General features: G+C 38.3%; 1 protein-coding gene across 1 annotated transcript in view; it reads left to right on the top strand.

Moving 5' to 3' along the window:
• Positions 1 to 22496, top strand: part of LOC122805788 — a 91076-nt gene that overhangs the window by 37298 nt on the left and 31282 nt on the right. Inside the window, exon 2 of the mRNA XM_044076054.1 lies at positions 21791 to 21979. Coding sequence (XP_043931989.1) covers positions 21791 to 21979 — 189 coding nt within the window. The remainder of the gene's footprint in view (positions 1 to 21790; positions 21980 to 22496) is intronic.

The raw sequence follows: 22496 nt of genomic DNA on the forward strand, positions 1-22496 counted from the left end.
GATGGGCACTATCAAAAAAGTCTTTCCTGCAGCCAGAGAAAGGGGCAGATGAACAGGATCCCCCCACAACAGAAGCCATTGTGTACGTCTAGTAGCATTATGGCAATCATGATGCCCTAAGGCCAATCCTTCTTTACAATCCAGTATTAAAGAGAACTGATCTGAACAATGCAAATCCCTAAAAAAGTTTATATTCAATGTTTAATAAGGGTATGGATCTATAGGTACTGGCCTGCGAGTCATCTCCCTTGTTTTTCAATTGTAGGGATCAGAGCCATAACTAGTGTGGGGTGAAGTGTAACCCAGAGTGCAGGCTATTGGTGGGGTGGTGACTGGCAGGTGCCAATTGGGTGGAAGTGAAGTACTAGTATACATTTATGAGCCCACAAGGAGATCTGGGCTTCATAAAGAAATGCAGATAATAGTGCATTTGTGTACATAATGAAGGTTAAAGTGTGCTAGTAAGTGTAACAAGGTGCTCATTACATATACTTGTGAATGGAGGTGCTCATTACATATACTTGTGAATGGAGGTGCTCATTACATATACTTGTGAATGGAGGTGCTCATTACATATACTTGTGAATGGAGGTGCTCATTACATATACTTGTGAATGGAGGTGCTCATTACATATACTTGTGAATGGAGGTGCTCATTACATATACTTGTGAATGGAGGTGCTCATTACATATACTTGTGAATGGAGGTGCTCATTACATATACTTGTGAATGGAGGTGCTCATTACATATACTTGTGAATGGAGGTGCTCATTACATATACTTGTGAATGGAGGTGCTCATTACATATACTTGTGAATGGAGGTGCTCATTACATATACTTGTGAATGGAGGTGCTCATTACATATACTTATGAATGGAGGGAATATTAACCCCTTTTTGGTTCTCAACGTTTGGTTAAAGGGGCTTCAGTCTGGGAGATACTCAGGGTGCCAGTCAAGCAAGCTGTTGTACTGGAGGTGATAGTAGCTTTAAAACAAAATGCAATGCATGCTGATACAGGCTTGAAAAAATAAATCATAATATTTGGAATAAAAATGTACTACTCTTCATTTAACATGAACAGAACCACTTTAACAAAACCACATTTTTCAATGTACTCTTGTTCTTGATCTGTTAAGGAGAGCTTGTGTTTCAAACCTTGCTTATATTTATTTATTTAAATAAATAAATTGATTACTTCTATAATAAAGAATGATGGGTAGTAGCAGCATATTTACAAGCAGGAAGTGTACCCTCCCTCCCCTATGGAAACAGGATAAAGGCATCCCACAGTATTACAATGGCCATAACATACCCAAACCTAATGCACTGAATGCGTTACATTTCCCTAACTAGATGACAGGTAGAGAGCTGGGTTCTAATGTCCTCCCTGAAAGTAGCGACTTTGATTAAAAATCAAACAAAATCCAAAGTCGTCATTTATTTCCACCTACTGATTCATAGCAGACTCAAATTTCCATGCAGTATTTCCAGTGCATGAATGGCTGCATTATCCTATTTAAAATCAGCATCAAAATTTATCAAGGGGATTGGTCTTCAGTTGTCATGCTTAGAGTTTGCATCTCTGTGCCAATTGCCTAGACAAGTTTGTAGATTCAGCAAGTTAATTGCATGGACAAAAATGATCCAACTTGAGTCTATATTTCTGTTTCATATTGCCTCTGACTTGTATTTTTTTCTACCACTTGCCTTTTGACTTCAGTGCTCTGCCGCTGTCACAGTAGCCCACCTAGAGATGGTTTCAAACCATCAGATTACTTATTCCATGTTGTTCTTAGTCTGTTCACCCATGACATCAGATGAACTTGTAGGAAACCCTTAAATGCATTACACAGGATGGAGTTTATTTATTTGCATTTTTTCCGGGATGGCCCACTGAGCTGAAGTGAGCCCATTTTCACTGGAGACCTGGGGAGAAAAGCTCCACATTAACAGGCACATACAATAGAGAGACAGCTGAATACACACAATGAGAATAATAGTTGTATACATAAAGGTAAAAAGTTCAAAATAAACAAATCCAATCATTATGGTACAACATAAAAGAGAGAGTTGAATACACAGGTCAGAAGTCACAGTTAAATATACCAAGGTTGTTCTTGGGTCTATCGGCTTTTCCCAGTTAGGGGTCGCCACAACGGAACTCCGGTCCGCTAATGATTGGCTGTAGATTTTTACATGCTGGGTTGCCGGCCCTGATGCACAACCTTCAATGAAGGTATGCCCATTCACACATGTCTCCATACAGAAGACGCTCTAGCTGAGTATTGAACAGGACAATGTCTTACTGTGAGGCGACAACGCTACCGCAGCACCACCACTGCAGAGCTAAATATACTAAGATAAGAATGTCAAAAAAAACTTCAGGAATGTAATAAGAATACTAAACTTTTTCTGAAAGAACATTAATAGAGATCTATATGAAGATACACCATAAGAGTACATGTTGATCACATCACAATAAGATTCACTATCCTTGGATTCCAAGAAACATGAAAGAGAAGAGAGACTTCCAATCAGTTAAAGCTCCTAAGCTAGTATAATACATCAGGAGCATATACGGTCTTGGGGGTGTCGAGATGTAGAATTCATTCCAAGTGTCATGTGATCCAAAACTGGCCAAGGATCTACATGCAACATGCCTATTCAGGGACAGCAGATACAATCTAGAAGTATTTTAATGATTTGCCTGAATATCCTAAATCAGTGTGTGGAGTAAATTTCACTATCTAATCCATATAATTCCATGTCAGTCAGCATCCTTCCACTTTTGGCCAGCTGCAAATACTTCATTACTGATTCAGTGGAAGAGCCATGTTAAGAAACTTGCTAATTTTTGTTTGTTTTTCCTCTGATAACCGATAAAGCCAATGGCCCATTTTCAGCAGCGGTCCAGGGAGAAAAGCTACTTCAAAAACATTTAAAACAGTAACTGACTAGTAATTATATACAAGGGGAGGAAAAACCTGTCAATAGATAAAAGACAACAGATCGAAAGAATATTGCGAAGATAAATTATGATCAAGAATACACTGTGTACTACAAATAGCAAGATACTTTGCAGACATGGATAGCCCATGTCAAGTAAACTAATATAATTATTCAAAGTACTGACTAAAATTCGAATATATGGAAGGGAGAAACAATAGAGTATTCTACTAGCAAACAGAACAAGATGAGCAATGTGCAGAAGAGAAAATTATGGACATGGAGAGAGAGTTTATTTCTAGAGAAATGAGACTGTTATGGAAGTACACTAGACAGGAAATAAATAGTAGTAGTAGGTGTCTGCCGAAGGAGGTAAAAAGAGCATACATTAGAAGTATGGTATCATTAAAAAGGGAGAGCTTCTTTTGATGTTAAACCATTATCTCCTGCTTAGATATGAAAGTGTTAGCGAATCAGAGCGAGAAACGCATAATTATAGTAAACAGGTGGTCATGCATCAGTTATAAGAATTGTGTATTCACAGGTACAGGTGTCCATGGTGTTAAAACTGGAAATGTTTAAGGAATAAAGGGATAGAGTTCCAGGACTTGACAGATTTGGGCTACATCACTGAAAGAGTGGTTCCAGCTGCCAAGTGTGATCTGTAGGTTATGCGGAGCATTTTGTTTCCTCATTGAAGTGACCTAGCAGGGGTGTAGGTTTAATAAGTCTGCCAGGGTTTTCTTTGTTCTGGTTTTATATTAGGGGAGTAAAATTAGTTGGATGCAAGCGAGTTCAGAAATCTAGTTTGACATGTCTAACAGCGTTTGGGAGGACTAGCAGAGTTTTTTTGGGTGGGGGATTGAGTAGATGCTGGCAATTACTCAGCCAGCTTTCAACTGATGAAATGACTCTTGGACCAAGTGTGATAGAATGATTAGGTTACTGGCAGAACAGATTAATGCAGAGTCATCTACATATTGTATGAGGGATGCTCGACATTTGGCATAGGGTAGGTTGTTTCTAAATATGTTGAAAGGCATTGGCCCCAGTATAGAAACTTATGGAAAGCACAGTGGTGTAAGATCTTACCATAATCTTAGATGTCCTTCTCTTCATTGCTGCAGTATTCATAACAATATGGATCCCCTGCTAATGTCAGCCTGACATCCAGCCAGTATACCAAAGCCTTTAGGTTGCTTTAAGGTATGCCATACATCACATGCATGCTCCTTGCATAGTGTAGGGTATAAAGGTGATGTCCGGAAGCACCATCATCAGAATTGAGAGCTCCAGTAGGAATATCAGTCCAAGCAGATGACAGATAGATCAAACAACCAGAAGGGAAATAGACCAGGGGGAGGAAGAAGGGAGTGAATGCTCCAACAGTGAAGAGAAGGACATCTACCATTATGGTAAGGTCTCTCATTACTTTACTATGTCCTTCCATTTCAGTGTTGCTGCACTCATTACAATAGGGGGAGTGCCAAAGTTCAGGAAGAGGGGAGGGAGGAGGAAGGACCTGCAGAGCTCTCTAGGAAGCCATGAGGGACAGCCCTAGCAAAACCAGCTCTAGCTCTGGAAATCCCATCCAACCTCTAGTGCTTGGTAAACGTATGCACAGAAGTCCAGGTAGCTGCGAAAAGAATAGAGTTAGTATCCAAACCCTTGAAGAAACACTAGAAACCACAGCTCTAGTAGAATGAGCCTTAACAGTAGAAGGAAGATTCTTATCATGAAAGAAATAACAAAAACAAATGGCTTTAGAAGTACAAGAAGAAACAGTTTGCTTGGACACAAGCAATCCGAAAAAACTAGGATGAAAGGAAACAACTGAACACATTTCCTCATATTATTAGTCTTATCCAAATAAAATCTTAGTTGTCTATGCACAATCCAACACATGTAGCACCTTCACTGGCAGATTGCAGAGAAGGGAAATAAGTGGGCAAATGCCTAGATTAAGGGACAACTCCACCACCTTGGTCATAAAAGGATTAATACGAAAGAACACCCTGCCCGTATGAACCACTACAAAAGGATGACAAGCAATAAGGGCTTAAAGCTCAGACACCCATCTGGCAAAAGAACTAACAAAAGTACAGTCTTCAAAGAGCAATGATGCAAGGAAGCTGAAACTGTAGGCTCAAAAGGAGCCTGCGTCAATTTTTCTAGATAAAAAAAAAAAAAAAAGATCCCAGGGAGGAGGAACAGGCTTCCTGGAAGTCCTAATGTGAGGGACACCTTTAAGGAACTGTTTAGCTTCAAATATAGAGGCTAAAGGAGGCGATAAAGGCAGACAAGCAGAGATGCCCAATAAGTGGACCTTAACAGAATAATAAGCCAACCCAGCATTGAGCAGATCACACAAATCAGAAAGAACGAAAATGAACATCCACAGAAAGTGGATCCAGGTTACGAGAGACGAACTGAAAATCTCTTCCATTTGGAGAAGTAGGATTTCCTGGCCTCCTGCAAGACCCTAAGCATGTCCTCAGAAAAAAGGTTCTCCTTCACAAGATCGAATGGATTGAAGCTCGAAATTCATATCTCGAGACCAGAATCTCGAACTTCCATTCACTCGAAATTGTGAATGGGACCCTTAGGTTTAAAAAAATAATAAGATAACTTACCTTATTGCAGGGGGGCAGATCCCCCTGTACACTAGCAGTTTAAATGTGAATGTTCCGTGACCGCACTATAGCGGAGGAATGGAAAATCTTCCGTTTTGTGCTTACGAGTATAGCACGGAATGGGAGATTTCCCTTTTCTTCTCTATAGTGCGATCTCGGAGTAGGTATATTTAAGTATGGGGGATGTGGGGGGTGCAGGGGGCGAAGCCCCCCCCCCCCGCAAAAACATTTGAAAGGTGTTATTTTTGTTTTTGCCCCTTTCATATGTTCAAGTTTCTCTAAATTTGAGATTCTGGTTTAGAATTTATGACTTTTGAGTTTAGAGACATTCGATCATATATAGGGGAACCAGAAAAAAGGTATCTATGTGGAATCAAAATCCAGTCACCCACAGTGTCAGTTAAAGACTGGACAGGGGAAGATGGATAAGTACCCCTTGTCCTACGTGAGTAGGTCCACCCTGTGAGGTTAATTGTGATTGCCTTTGGTTAAATGCACAAGATGGAACCAATGCTGTCTCGACCAAAAGGGAGTCCCCAACAAGATTTGGAAGTATCCAGTCATATTTTGAACAGGACTTTCTGAAATGAGGGGAAGGGGAGGAAAGGCATAAAGAAACATCCCCTTCCAAGAAAGAGAAGGATGTCCACCTTCCAAATCAGAGGACCTGGGACTCTGGCACAAAATAGAGGAAGCTGTCTGTTCGGAGAGCAGACAAAAAGATCCATTTGAGGAGAACCCTACTGGTGGACAATGTCCAGAAATACATTCCTGTGAAGGATCCATCTGTGGGATTGAGTTCTGGATCTTCTCAGAGAGTCTGCCATGAAGTGTCAGTTGATATTAGATAGCTAGTTCCCACAAAAGGAGAGCCAACCAGCAAAGATAAAGACCTTGACCCCCCCCCCCCATTTAGTGACATGCCACATCACTGTGCTGTTGTCTGTAAATGCCTTGAGAGGTTCTGAGGAGGACAGAGGATGAAAGGCCTGAAAAGTCAGCAGAAGACCTATCATCTCTCGGACTTTGATGTGTTCCTTCTGTTGATGAGAGGACTAGACTCCCTGAACCTTTAGGGAGCAGAATGCAGTTCCCTATTTTTCATCTGTGAATAGCTCCCGAGAGGGAAGAGGTGGATGAAAAGGGAGCCCTGGATTGAGAGTCAACTGCTGAATCCAGCATGGAAGTTCCTGCTCGAGATGGAAGAGGAGGAACTAAAAATTCAAGGGAATGAGAATGTTGACTCTAAGCTGACTTTAGAAACCACTGAAATTTTCTCATGTGGAGTATGACAAAAGGGAGCACAGGAATGTTGAAAGCCATGAACCCAAGAGCGCTCAGAAATTCCCTAAATGTAATGGAAGCCAGAGGAAGAAGGCAGTGAAAAAAGGAAATGAGGGTTAAGGACTTGAGAGGAGGCAGGGGGTCTGGGAATCAGGAGCATTAAAAGCAGTAGAAAAGGCATCCATCAAAGCAGCCAAAACAGGAGGAACAGCAGAAGGTCGATTGTCCATTTGCAGGAGCTCACATCTTTTCTGTACCTCACAAACCTGGGCACAATCCCATTTAAAAAAAAAAAACTCCATTCTGGAGATTTTGTCCCCAAAAGAAATTTAATTGAAAGGGTGTCAGGTCTAGTAGATTCCTCTTCCTCAGACCCATCCATGATGAGATTTTAAAGCCATCAAAGCATTAAACAACCCCCGAGTGAAATTCTGCCATTCACTCTGTGGGTCTTTAGGAGTAGGAGAAATATGTTTTAACCTTTTGCTTTTACTTCAAGGGGATGTCGTCATATAAAACTTAGAAGGCTCAGACCCAGGACAGCACTCAATAGTAGTCAGGACTTCCTCTTTGATCAAAATCTGAGGAAGACCCATAGGTCCCTTGGAAATAATCTTCCGCTGTGCCCCCGAACATCCAAAGCGAATGTCTGTAAGGTTTTCAAGGACATTCGTAAGGCTGGATCAATGTCTGCCTCCAAAACGGTTGTGGCAGAAGAATCAAATAGGGGAGCTGAGAGATCTTCCAGTCTTTCACTTGCCTCAGGAGAGATGCTCAGATGTGGCTACACAACAGAAGAATCCAGCCTAGATTTCTTGGCCGCCTTCATGGGTGGCTGTCCCTCCAGTATGCCTTTAGCTAAAAGCTTAATATGTTTATTCTCCAAATACAAGGCCAAAAAAACAGAGCCGACTATGTGTGGTCTTGGGAACAAAGCCCCGACAAATTTAACAGGACACATGGTCATGGGAAGTGCCAAGACAAACAAGCACTGCTAATGATGGTGTTTATGGGGAATCTAGCTCCCACACTGGCTTTTACCCTTCTCAGATGACATGAAGCCCCACAAGCAACAATAAAAAAAATAAAAAGATAAGATCAAAAGAACCCCAATGGTGCACTTACCGGAAACAGCTTGGTGAACCAGCAACAGAACAGGTATCCAGACCAACGATCAAGACATGGTGTTGGACTGGTAGCAAAGAAGTTATGAGGATGGTATGTCTGGACATCACCTGTATGCCCTACATTACACTCAAGGAGCACATGTGTGACATATGCCACCATTGGCAGGGGATCCCTATTTTAATGAATATTGCAAGAGTGAAATGGAAGGACATCACCTGTTTTGACAGTAGGAAGGATAAGTGGGAATTAATCCATTTAACAGATCGGAAATTGTTGGAATAAATTATGGAGTATGGTGGTATAGGAAAGGAGAACAAGACCCACATAGTACACAAACACACACACACACACACACAAAACAAAAACATCACTATTGGATGACAGGCATTCCTTCAACTTCCAAGATATTTCACTAGTATGCACATCTAACAGTGGCAGAAATGGAGCTTTATTTTTTTCCCCAACAATTATTAAAACTGTAATTAAAATTGTTTTCATTCAAATTATTAGCGCTGTTATTTAAATCAAATTAAACTATTTAAAAAACTATTTACAAAATGTGCATAGTTTATTAGTAATTCCTTTAAACACATCCTGTTATTTAAATCTCTGTGTTAAGCTAATAGATTTTAGTCACTGTAGTCCTGGAAAGGCTAGAAAGTTCTAGCTGAACTTCTCCAGCAGATTTAAAACCTTTGTCCTGTTTGAGATTTGTTTTGAGACTAAATCTTACTCTGGCATTTTACGTTCATTTTCAACCAGTAAATATAGAAGCTGTAGAAATGTTGAAAATCAAGGCAACACTTTCCGCTTCCTTGTGAAAGCCATCATCCTCCAGAAGTTATGATATTGTTACATTATCAAAGAGATAGAAAAAGGAACATGGAACAAAACTTTTTTTTATGGAAAAAAAGTTCAGACTATAATATCTGACTAAAATAATCTTCCCCAAAAATCTTTCAAAACATTACATTCGTATATTGTAGGCTTCCAGTCAGCTTTTATTTCTAGATTATAGCTCCAACAGATGTATTTTTTTTAGAAATTCTATCAGGAATATAAAAGGTTCTATGAATACATTTCCAAACACTTTACAAAACTGTGCTCATGTGAGTTTCTAATCCCCCCATACATCCCATCTTATAATACATTTATAGACTACACTCGGTTTATCTGAAAAACACAAACTTTAAAAATGTATTATTTACAGTTTTTAATTTCTTTGCTGGAGCCAGCACTGTTTGAAGTATATACAGTAAATTTGGCAACAAAATTGTATTTCAGTTGATTCATTTTTGTATTTCTAACTTTGCTGTAATTTTTGTTACATCTTTAAAGATCATTTTTCAAAACTATTCCTATATACTGTATTTCCCCGAAAATAAGACCGGGTCTTATACTCTTTTCACCGCTGAAATACGCATTAGGGCTTATTATCAGGGGATGCCTTATTTACCCTGCCCATACAACGATCTACATTTATTCATGTACAAAAATCGACATTTATTCATAAACACAAATTGACATTTATCTGATACTTTTCTGTTATTGGACAACAGTTCTAAGTAATGCGTTTAACAGTTGTATGAGAATCTACAGAAACAGTGCAACAAACATTTCAACTTCAGAATATCTACACCTTTGCTTTCACAGTTATTCAAATAGAGTCATGTCATCTTCTTCTGGAACATTGTCATAAGTCTCCAACCCCCGAATTCCAGCCTGAATTTCTTGCGACTTCATTTCCTGTAGCATCACTGGCCCCAGTCTGTCATGCCTAGCAATTGAGCTCTTCTTAAATGAGCACTGCTTGTCTAGGTAGCCTGCTCGTAGTGCATTGGCAACACAGCTGTCAGTGATTTTATCCCATGAATTTTTCACCCAAGTCATGACCTCTTGCAGGCTAGGCTTCACAAAGTTTCCATGCTGATTTCTCTCCATTCTATTTTCAATGCAGTCATTGAGTTCCATACCCAAATGGTCCTTTAATGGCTTGTTTATTGCAATATCAAGAGTCAGCAGATAGGCAGTCATTCCTGCGGGAATCATTATTTGATCTATTCTTCTCCATGCAAGGAATTTCTTCATTAGTGCGGTGAGTGCTGGCTGAATCCCAGACTAGCAGACCTCTTTCTCCACCTCGCAAAACAAGTGGCAACATTTCATCGACCCACTTCCTTATAACTGCTTGTGTGAACCAGGCTTTTTCGGTTTCAAGAATGTAAATGCCTGAAACACGATGAAATCTTATCTTTCTTGCCCTTGCTAGTGATTAGAGGTGGGGTTTATTTCCATCTAGATGAATTGCCAAAATACAGGTAACATGTACACACGTAACACAGATTGATGAGGCACCCCTCTGATCAATTGTTGTTTGAGATCCGTGGCCTATAAACACTGCAGTTTCATCCATAGTAATCATGTTGGAGAGTTGGTATTTAGAAAAGTCAATGCCATCAACAAAGGACTTGAATGCAAGTGCACGTTTAATAACATCAGTATCTTCCAGCCTGAACAGTGTTGTTGATCTTCTTAGAGACAGTTCATATTGCTGAAGGAAGCCATCCAGCCAATGTTGCGATGGTTTGAATTCTTCTGGGGCTATTTCTAACTGTGGTGTCATTGCAAGGGCAAATGCTTGAATATAAGCCCTGCGCGCAACCAAAGCCTTTGATCTCCTGTTAGCAATCCATTCACAGATGATGTCTTCCAGCTCAGGAAATAATGGTTGATGACCTGATCCACACTTGCACTTCTTAGTATTTCCCTCGTTAGCCTGTTGACTGAGGTTATCATACCCTGTACACCATTTTTGGACCATTCAGAGATCTAACTTCTCTTTGCAAAAATCATTCAGATTCTTTTCCTGGGAGTCCACGATTCCTTTCTTGTACTTGACAGAATAGCTCTTTCTATTTGCACTCATCTTGTCCTGGGAAGGGTTAATTGAAGACTTACAAGACTGATGTGGCAATACAAAATGGCACCGGTTAAGAAGAGAAGACACAACCACAGTCGTTCATCATCAAGTGCGTGTGCTTTATGGGAGTTGTCTGTACTTTGACCGATCAAAGTACACCAGCCAGTGTTTATGGGCCAAGGATTTCAACCATCAAGTGTGAGTGATGATTAGGGTTACAGTAAGAATTGTGGAGGATTCCCAGGGAATGAATCTTATGACTTTCTGTAAAGAGAAGTTGGGTGTCCGCATGGTCCAAAAATGGCGAGCAGAGTATGATAACCTCAGTCAACGGGTGTCAATAATATTATTTTTATAATTCAACACGTTCGTCATGTGTTGTTGATGATCTTAACTGGGGCTTATTTTTGGGGTTGGGCTTATATCATGACCACCCTGGAAAACCATGCTAGGCCTTATTCTCTGGTTAGGTCTTATTTACAAAGAAATACAGTATAACTTGTGTGTTCCAATCAAAGCAAGGACTCTTGAGCTGGTCGATTAAATAGACGTCCTGACAGCTTTTCAAAGTTGTCTATAGTTTTATGCAAAGACTTCCTAGTATCAGCAATAGTCAATGACATTTGATATCAAATATCTTTATTCCAGATCTTATTTCATCCTAATGATTCAGTATCCTTGTTTAGAACTGTAAGTCAATTTTTGGGGTACAAATCGCATTTTAATATTGGCCTAATTGCTCGTGTACATCCATCTCATTATTTGATTTTGAAACTGAAGCATCTAGCATAAGATGCTACTGGTTAGCTGAAGGCTTTTCAGCAGCCATGTGTTTTATTTTAAAAAAATTAGATTTCGATTAAAGTAGATATTAAGAGTTATCTTGTGTCTGTCAGTTTAAAACTAAACCGGTTTGATTATCCTCCATCAAGTCTAATAAATATATCTAGTTACTGAAGTATTTCATAACCTAATTGTTAGGAAGAGTTGTCTATAATCAACAATTACTTGAATTATTGTGTGTTGGGACTGGTATAATTAAGACATTTCCATGAGAGATAGCCTTCATTAGGACTTTAATAAACTGTCACTTGTTCTTAAGGTATTGTGCAAATTTAAGCAATTATACTATTTATTCCTGGGGCTTTACTAGTCTAAACTTTTGATTTTATTGACTACTTCACTTTAAATAATAAATTCCATAGGGTCGAGCTTCTTATAGATTTAATATCCATGGTATGCAGATTGTTGAAAATTAGATCAAGTCACTGCCTTTATACTTTTCAGGTACACCAAATATTCTTGTATTAGTCCATCTTTCTAAATACATTTTGTTGAAAAAAAAATCTGGCTCAGCACATTCTGTGTGGGTGTCTTCCTCCTTCAGTCTTCCATCAATGCCATTTACAGCAGTTAGTCTTCATATCAGTTATCTGACTGCTGCATTTCTGAACTATAGACTATTCCAATTCAAGTGGCTATCTTTTACATTTTCCAGTTTATTCTGAAAATAGTCTATTTGAGTTAGTTCCTGAACAGAATTTAGACCTACTGAAATTATTCTCTTAAAAGGACAATTCAGCATATGAAGACTTTGTAGAAATCATTATGTGTGTGTCAGGGTCAGCTTTCCAAGAAAAATAGGTTTAAAAAAACATTTCTTACTGTTTTTCTAGATTATATCCAAGGAAAAAAAGTCATAAATGTTTTTTTTTGTCTCCTTCCAGTGAGTTTCTAGTTTTATTTCCAGAACTCACTTCCAGTGCCGATACTTTGCTAGAATCCGGGACCAACTGTTTAATGGGTGCAACATATGACTTGGAGATTTTACTGAGGCCATGCCAACTAGCTGTTTTACATGAAGTTACAGGTATAAAGCCATTATACAAAACAAGAATCTAAAGGAGTTAATAATATTTCCATCATGGTATGTGTATAGGGATTAAAAACAAATCTGTGAATATGTATACAATTTGGATAGAGGTCTGGGACCTGCTTTAAAGATATTCTAATACAGTACCCACACATGAAAGCTTACATTTATACTTGTATGTATATGTTGGATGGCTGGCTAAGGTTTTGGAGGAGGAGAAAGGCTGTGTGGCATTGTTTTAGCATGAAGGACTAATAAAGTTACAAACAGATGAAGTTGTACTAAGTCAGATGGATAAATTTACTGACCTAGAAAGAAAATTCGTAAAAAAAGTTGTGGTCTACATTGACAAATAATGGACTATAATATTTTACAAAATGTTTTGAGTGACGCATCTGTTAATATATAGATTATGACACTAGAAGCCAAGAGGTGAATGTCAGTCATACAAAAATAAAAAAAATGAGCAGTCAGAATGTCATCAAAAAACAGGCATCAAGGGTGGCCCACTCCCAGCCCCCTGTAAGAGTTGCCACATCACACTAGTGCAGTGTTGGTGGCAGAGTTAGTCAAAGTAAGAAATGTAGTTCATTTACAATTCATTCAATACAACACTGAAGAGGAATAAAATAAAATAAGTTATTTTTTCCATCTAAAGGATACTCTTATCAATGTAAAATGCATTGCGATGCAGTGTCAGAGAGGTGGCTTGTGATGCCACACTGTTCTTTCTATTCCACAGACATGATCAGGCTTGGTGTGTAAACCCTTATGGGTCTCTGGTCATGCCAATGGAGCTGCTTTACCTTGTTTTTTTATTACAAGACATCTAGTGCTAGATTTTCTCATGCTGGTGAGAGGATTTTTCTGTCAGTGTTGCAAGTGGAACAGGGTCTGAAAGCACTGATGTGCTGTCATGTACCATAGACACATACACCGTGTGCAGTTGTATCCCCTTAGTTACATGCTCCATGCCGTTATTAGTTTTGAGGCTGATGTTATACTCAGCTGTGTTGCAAGCAGCAGAGTATCAATCTTAAAGACCGACCTGCAGTTCTGTCTAATGTTTAGGCTTATGTACTTCTTGTAAACCATGATTAACCCCTTTGTGAACTGTGAATGCACAGTGGAGCTACCCAACCCATACCTGAAGTCTTCCAGGAATGCAGTAGCATATAAAAGTACTCCAGGGATTATGGCCATCTTTATAAATTCTGTAAGGGTCTTTTTTTAGTGTGTTTCAACCCTGTGTAATTGCATATAGTATTTCTCAAACCCAGTCAGGGTTATTCCAAGGAGAACCGTAAACAGGCTGTATGTACTCGGGTATTTTAATAGGCAACTACATATTTGTTGAAGGTTTCAAACAATAATTTATTGACAGAGCTAGACTGGAGCACTTGATCAGCCAGAAACCAATTTTGTATCAGAATTAAAAATAAGTAAGGTATCCAAAACTGGTATACAGACGAGTTTCATTATGTCATGCAGGGGGGAAAAAGAAAAGTTATTTGGGGAAAGGTTAACTATGTGAATGGCAACACCTGGGATCTACAAAGTTTCAGTTTAGATACAAACAGTCTATAGCAATATTATGCAATTTTACTAAAAAAAAAATAAATAAAAATAAAAAATAAAATCACTGAGCTAAGGCGGGTGTGTTTTGTATACTTGAAAATTACAGAAATTGAAGAATGGAGCTAAACAGTGGAATATAGTGCTCACCCTCATACTCTGCACCTATCATTTATTTATTTTTATTTATTTGCAGTTTGTTTGTCAGGATGGTCCATTGGACCAGGAAGAGCCCATTTTCAATGGAGTCCTGGGGAGAAAATCTCCACAAAGATAATGTACATAGTAAACATAGTAAACACATTTTTAGTAAAATAAAACATCATAAACACATTTTTTAGCAAAATAGTAATACAGAAGAGCAGATAAAACATGGCATGGCTAGATCCAGAGATTATATAATTACAAAAAGCCATTAGTAATTATTTACAAGTATTTATTCCTAATGTAGAGATATAATAGTAGAGGAAGAAATACATATATAAACTTATAAGAGTTGTGAGACAGGGAGGTGTGAACAGAGGAAAAAATAGGAGAGGAGTGAAAAGGAGGTAGATAGTTTATGATCTGAGGGAGGGGGGGTAGATATCTTAGTTTAAGGTGGGAAGGGGAGAGGTAGGAGAAGTGTGAAAAGAGAACAAGGGTGAGTTGCTAAAGGAGTTATGTGGGGTGTGAGCAAGAACATTCCCAGTGGGATATTAGATGTGAGTGAAGCAAGCTTTTGAAGGTAGAGTGGCTGTTGGTGGTGCAGATGAGAGGTGGTAGGGAGTTCCAAAGGCATGCTAAGGAGAAGGATAGAAGATGTTTCCCTGGTGGGTGAGCAGGCTTGTGTAATTCAATCAGATTCTGGTTATTGGATCTTAGAAGTCTATCAGGTAGGTGCATTTTGAAGGTGGAGGAAAGGGAGGGACAGAGGGAAGGATTAAAGATGAGTTTGTGAGCAAGGGTGAGTTGAATGTAGGTAAGATAATTGGGCAACTCTAACCAGTTTAGCTTGTGCAGGGAAGTATTGTGGTGGGTGGAGGATCTGTGGCCTGTGGCAAACTTGGAAATGTTGTTGTAGCAGGAAGAGAGTTTTGTCTTGAGTGAAGATTGCAGGTTAGTAAGAACTGGGGCACCATATAGGAGAGATGGGATAAGGTATGCGGTGGACAGAACAAATTTGGTTGAGGGAGTAAGGTATCGATTGTGGCGATAGAGCATAACTAGTTTCTGGTGAGGTTTTTTTTTTAAATTTGTTTGTAGGTGGATGTCAAACTTCAGCTGATCACCTATGAGGACTCTTAGTAATTATGCATATGATAGTATTTCGAGAGGTGTATTTGATGGAGAATTAATCTATCTATGGCAGTGGTTTTAGAAGGGGTAAATATACGTTTAGTTTTTGATGCATTGAGAGCTAGGTGGTTATCAGAAGGGCAAAATTATAACATAAGCATACTATAAGACTACTCAAAGAATGTTCTAGGTAGTGATTCTTACCACAACAATTTGTTACATTTAGGTGTATATAATCTATAAACAAAGTTTTTTACATGCAAGTATTTTAACAAGAAGAACGAGGCTATGGCTATCAAACACTGTAGGATCTGGCATACACACTTGGTACAAGATGTCGACATTATAATTATAACCCTAATTATAATGTTTACTTGTTCACATTTTGGACTTGCACATTAATTATTTCTAACATGTATTTTTAATATGTATTTTGATGCATACTTTTAATGTATGTTGAATATGTATTTCTTCGATATGCATTTTTATACGCATTTTTAACAGGTATTCGCAAAGCGTATTGATAATGGGTATTTTTAATGCTTATTCACGGCATGTATTTTTAATATATATTTTAACAGGGCTGTTGAGACAGAGTTTTTAAGTTTCTAAGTATTTAAAACAGCCAATATATTTATTTATACATTTATTATATTTATTTTACTTATTCATACATTTTAAATGTTTTAAATAAATATTTTTACACATTTGTTACATGAGAAGACATTTTACTGCAATGTAATAATTTGATGGCAGGTTTACACATTATTATACTTATAATGCAAATATGCAAACAACTTGAAGGTTTTCTAACCATTTAACACCATAAACTAAACTATTGTTATATTGAAACTAAGAACTGTATGTTGTTGGTAGTTCTTTACTCAGGTATTTAACATTATCAGCACACAGGAGATTTTTAAAAAGTATTCTTTCTGGAAACAAAGAGTTAATTAACTGTGACAATTAAATAATTAAATGTTTAAATTGATCACATGATTGCACATAATATTCCTGTATAAAAGGTCAAAGAAAATGGCTTATAACTTGTCTTGAAAAAGCCTGGGAGAGCCTGGGTGAAAGCGCTTGATTTATTGTGGTTTTACTTGTTCTTCGCTGTTTTAAAGTCAAATCTAAAATTAAAGTTTTCAAAGTAAAGAAGGAGCCTGAAGTTCGTGGATTTTATTGTCTATTACCAGTTGGTTTTCGTGGTGCTTTGCACTTGAACTCTGTCTGATTATCTAGCATCCATTATTCAGTGGAAGAGAAGGCATCTTGGGCTAATTTTATTTAAGAGGGTAGAGGTGGCAGAACAGATAATTGTTGAGTCATCTGCGTATTGGATGAATTTTGCATTAGGGATGGTATGGTGAAAGTCATTTATGAAAACATTGAACAGTAGAGGGCCTAATATGGAGCCCTAGGGTACACCTGTGGGGGTACTAAGGAGGTGGCTTTTTTCCATTTCACTGCTTGTTGCCGATTAGAGAGGTAGCTTGTAAACTAGTTGATGGAAGAAGGATAGCTTTAGATTAGAAAGTCTAGTTAGGAGAAGGTTGTGAGAGATAGTATCAAAGGCCTTAGACAGGTCTAGGAGGAGGGTAGACACTATACAGCCAGAGTCATGGGCTTTGTTAACTGTTTCTAGGAAGGAGAGGAGAGTGGTGGTAGTACTGTGGCCAGGTCTGAATCCATGTTGTGTGGGGGTTAGCAGGTTATTATCTATGAGGTAAGGTACAAGTAGTAAGTGGATGCATTTTTCAATGCGTTTAGAGATGGGGGATAAGATGGCGATAGGTCGAAAGTTAGGTATGCTATTGTTGTTGCCGCCCTTGTGAAGGGGAATAATAAAGGCCTTTTTCCATAGCTGGGGTACAAAGCCCTCTTGGATTGACCAATTTATTAGAATGCAGATGGGCAAGGCAATGGCTTCGGCAGATATTTTTAGAAAGTAGGAGGGAATGTTATCAGGGGTATTGGAACATGGCTTCAGGTTCAGTAGGAGTTTTTTTATGGTGGGTATTGGGATGGGTCTGATGGAGAAGGGTGGAGATTGAGGGGGGTGGAAGTGGCTGAGGAGGAAGAGATGGGAGAAGGTAGAGACGAGGATGTAGCGCTGTTGCTGAAGGATGATGTTAGTTTGTTTATGGAGTCAGTAAAGAATGAGTTAATCGGGTGGCTAGATCCAGGTCAGAGAAATTTGGATCAGGGCAGGGATTTTCTTTTCTGCCTGGGTTAAGGAGGGAGGTAATTCCACTCCAGAATTTTTTAGGGTTTGTTTTGTGGTTATTTTGGAGTATGGAGAAATAAGATCTGTGGTCTGATGTAATAATTTTTTTTTACTTTGTTGTGGAGTAGAATGTATTCATTAAGGAATATAGGAGTTTTATTTTTCCTGTAGCATTTCCAGGCTTTGTCTCGGAGGCGCATGACAGATAAAGTATTTTTGGTTAACAAAGGGACTGTGTTGCTTTTAATTCTTTTTGTTATGGTAGGGGCAAAGGTGTCTACAAGATTTAAGAATGTTGTATTGAAGTGGGTAATGGCAGTTTCCAAGGGGAGGGTTTTTAGGACTCCAATTTAGATGTTTTACTGAGTTTGAGAAGGTGGTAGGGTTAAAGTTCTTTAGTGATCATGTGGAGATATAGGTTTGTGATAACTGCAAGGAGGAGGGAAGGCATTGAGCAAAAGTGGGAAAGTGATCACAGAGAGCCAGGGAGGGTGCCACTATGAGAGATATATTGGGGGTAAGAGACCAAAATCCAGTAAAGCGTGCTACCAGAAGAGAAGTCCCTAGAAAGTCTAGTTATGGAGTTGATTAGCTGAGATATGCTGTAAAGGTTTAAGTTTAGGGAGTTTGTAGGATATTGAATGGTGTACCAGTTAATATTCATGTCCCCCAGGATTATTGTCTCATTACCGATGCTGGTGGAGAGCCAGGAGAGGATATCCTCACGTATATTGATAGAGAGTGGCTATACATGTATGTTTGTGTCTATTTATCTGAAGGGCCAGAAGTATTTAAGCATTGGCAAATTGTGGAATAGGTTCGGTATAGGGAATGGCTGAAAGGGAGGATGAGTAGAGGAGGGTGACTCCACCACCTTTTTTTCTTGGTTCTGTCTTTTCTAATGATACTATAGTTGGGGGGGGGGTATTTCAGAGTCGTTTATGTGTGGTTTTAGCCAGGTTTCTGAGATGGACAAGATATCTGGCTTATTATGGAGAAGCCAGGCATGGAGGTTGGAAATTTTGTTACATATATACTTGTGTGCATTCAGTGTTGTGAATAGAAGGGATTTTCCTGTTGAGGCAGGAGTAAGGGGAGGGGGATACAAGTTGTGAGGAGAAGAGGGGCTGTGGTTAGGGTGTATGTTAATAATCCACAAGACAAACTACTCAAAAAGAGCAAAGAAAAGGCAGGCAATGGTAATTTTAACTGTTTATATAAAAAATGAAGCACTTTCATCAAGTAACATACACTCAACTTCATCAGATAAAGGTTGAACAGATTCAAAATAACAACAAAGTTACTCATACTAATTTAAATACAAACACAGGAGAAGAAGTTCAAACATCAAATTTTTGTCAAGATCGGAAGAACAGGCTAGCCCAGAACAGTGGTCGAAACGAATGGAAGACCACCAACAAAAGGACAGGGTGCAAAAGGTAACGCAAACTTATGAAAGTGAAGTACTTTTTAAATCACATTGACTTTGAAAATACCAGTTTGTGAATTAGTGCACATGACCCTAATACACTGTTTACCACATGAAAATGCGGATGCAACAGGAGGTTTCAAAATTTTTAATTTTTCGGAGTTTGTTATTCAGCCTGAGTTGGTGAATGCTCTGTCCAAAGGGCTGTCATTTGTACCGGCTAAAAAGATGGACATTAGTAAGGTACTAATAGACTTGAAACTTTATATGCAAAAACTTAATCTGGGTTTGTTATTTAATCATGGATTATATGAGAATACTGACTTTAAAGTATTTAGTACATATAACCCACCTCGCCATCCATTGTTAAACATGTTTGAAGTTATGTAAAAAACTGCACCAGTCACCATATACGTGGTCCCCTAATGGCAATAGAACGCAGAAAGAGAACTCTCTCAGTGTGATAAACTCCAAGTAAATGTAGTCCAAGTGATATAATACGAAGCAACTGCTGTTAATCCAAAAAGACTTTATTACTAACAACGAGTGAGCGCTTTCGCCAATAGGCTTCTTCAGACTCTTCATGCATTACAAAAACTTCACTCCTTTAAAAAGCCCACCAATCACTGTCATTGGATGCAACATCCCTTATCCAATACAAGAATTAAAGTGATATACACTTCATGTTCCATCTTAATAAAAAGATAGTGTACGGAGACTTTTTCTAAAAAACACATGTCCAGAATAAAAGCTGGTTATACCAGGAACACAACAAAAAATACAACTAATCTAAAAGCTCGAGTTGGAATGGACCTAAACACATCGTTCCTACTACGCCTATAATATACTTAACGACCCTAACATTTTTAAAACAGTTTAAAGTCTAAAAATATACAATTTCTTGTAATACCTCAAAGTAAATACATATTCTCAAAAATAAAAATATCTACGTACATTTAAAAACGCGCTACGTATTAAGTTGCTCATGCCCTATAGGCATAATTCTATTCTGTGACTTAATAATACACATAATCCTATCTTACTTACACACATCGTTAAGACAGTGAAACTGCCCTAATTAACCTCTGAACATACACAGATGTAATCTATCTAAAAAACATAACCCTATCAACATTAAAACAATACATATAACTTATATCAATACATGGTTAGGAGTTGTTAAAAAACATATGCCTACACTTACTATATCTTCTAAACTAACGTATAGATGTAATAGTTACTAATATGGTGAACACTATGCAAGTGCCCGTTAAACAAAGTAAAAAACATGAATATGGAACACTTTATACATACATAAAATCATATCAGAAGGCAAAGGGGAAACATAAAAACTATTAAATAGACAGGTCTGGAGTCAGTGCAAAATAAAACATTTGATCAGGTTGATGAATTACAAATATAGCAAGATCCAAACAAATACCCACGGATAAAACGAAACATTTGATCAGGTTGAAAGAGTACCAATGTAGCAAAATCTAAATAAATACCCACGATTGAAAAAGGTACCAATGACCCTGATGGAACTATCTTTCCATTACTTCTCTGAGTATGACAGAGTAATTCAAACAAACTCATAATCATTATCTCTTCCTACACAACCTCCTACTCTTTAGGAATGGCTTGATTTGTACCTTATCATTGAGACCAGGGGGTGTGTCTGATCTCCATCTAATAATCCACCTAGTCTCATTTTCCAAGGTTCTATTTATCAAGTCTCCTCCTCTAATACCTTGTGTAAGTTGTTGAATAACACAAAATTCAAAAGTGTGTTGTGCACCTGCCTTTTTATTATGCCTTGACAAAGCATTGACATCTGAACCTATCCTAATCTGATAGTTATGCTCTCTAATGCGCTCTTTAAGAGTGCGGTTGGTCTTCCCTACGTAATAAGCGGTGCATAGATTGCACGTCGCAACATAGATCACGTTTTTACTCTCGCAGTTAGTATTGGTCTTAAAATAGAACATACGTCCTGTTGTAGGGTGTGTAAACGTAGTGTTTTTGTTAATGTAAGAGCATTGTTTACACTTACCACATGGTAATGTGTTGATGTTTTCATCATTTACCCTGGTAGTGTCATATCTCGGCCTACATAATATACTTTTCAGGTTGGGATGGTTTTTAAATGTAATATGTGGTACCGGTCCTACATCCCTCACCCCACTATCAGACGTTAGAATATCCCAATGTTTATGCATAGCTCTTTTCACTTCTAAATTTGTCTTACTATAGGTTAAAATGGCCCTTACTTCAGTTCGTGGTAATTTCTCATTGTTTGTTTGTTCAACTTGCTCCATAAAATAAGGTCTTGCACTACTGGTCCTCAATGAGTCAACAACTTCAATAGTCTCATTAATTTCTTCTTCACAATAACCCCTCTAAAAACATTCCCTTCATCTCATGTCTCTCATTTTCATAGCTAGCTTGATTTGGGTTGAGTCTGGATACTCTCATAAATTGTCCTTTTAGGACGTTGTTGAAAACATGGCGGGGGTGCATGCTTCGTCTGTGAAGCAAATTATTTCTATGGCACCCCTTCCTGTGTATGGATGTATTCAACATACCATTGGACATTCTACATATCTCAACATCCAGAAAAGAAATGTTTACACTGGAGAAATTCAAAGTGAATTTCAAAAATTCCGTGGTCATATCAAGGTACGTCACAAAACTCCTGAGGGACTCTTCATCACCCAGCCACAAAAAGAAAAGATCATCCACAAAACGGCAATACATGCCTACATACTCTTTAAATTGGCGATTGTCACAGAGATATACATCCTCCCACCTAGCCATAACTAGGTTGGCGTAGCTATTGGCACATGACGTGCCCATAGCTACGCCATCCCTCTGTGAGTATATCTCCTCTTTAAAAACAAAAACATTGTTTGTTAAAATAGTTTCCAGTAATAGAGTAATTAGATCTATTTTCTTATCAGAAAACTGTGAGTGCGTCTTTAAATAATCTGTGATAAATTTTATACCTGTGTCATTGGGGATTACCGTAAAAAGACTCACCACGTCTAAGGTTACTAAGAGAAAGTGCTGGTCATATGTCAAGTGTTTAGTGTGAGAATATAGATCTATTAAAAATTGTTTATTATCTCTTAGTATTCTGCTATTCTCATTGACCAGAGGTCTAAAAACATCCTCTAGATAAATAGAAAGGGGCTCG

Source organism: Protopterus annectens, chromosome 7.part0 (genome assembly GCF_019279795.1).
Source record: "Protopterus annectens isolate FY-2018-M chromosome 7.part0, PAN1.0, whole genome shotgun sequence".
In the NCBI taxonomy this organism is placed as follows: Eukaryota; Metazoa; Chordata; order Ceratodontiformes; family Protopteridae; genus Protopterus; species Protopterus annectens.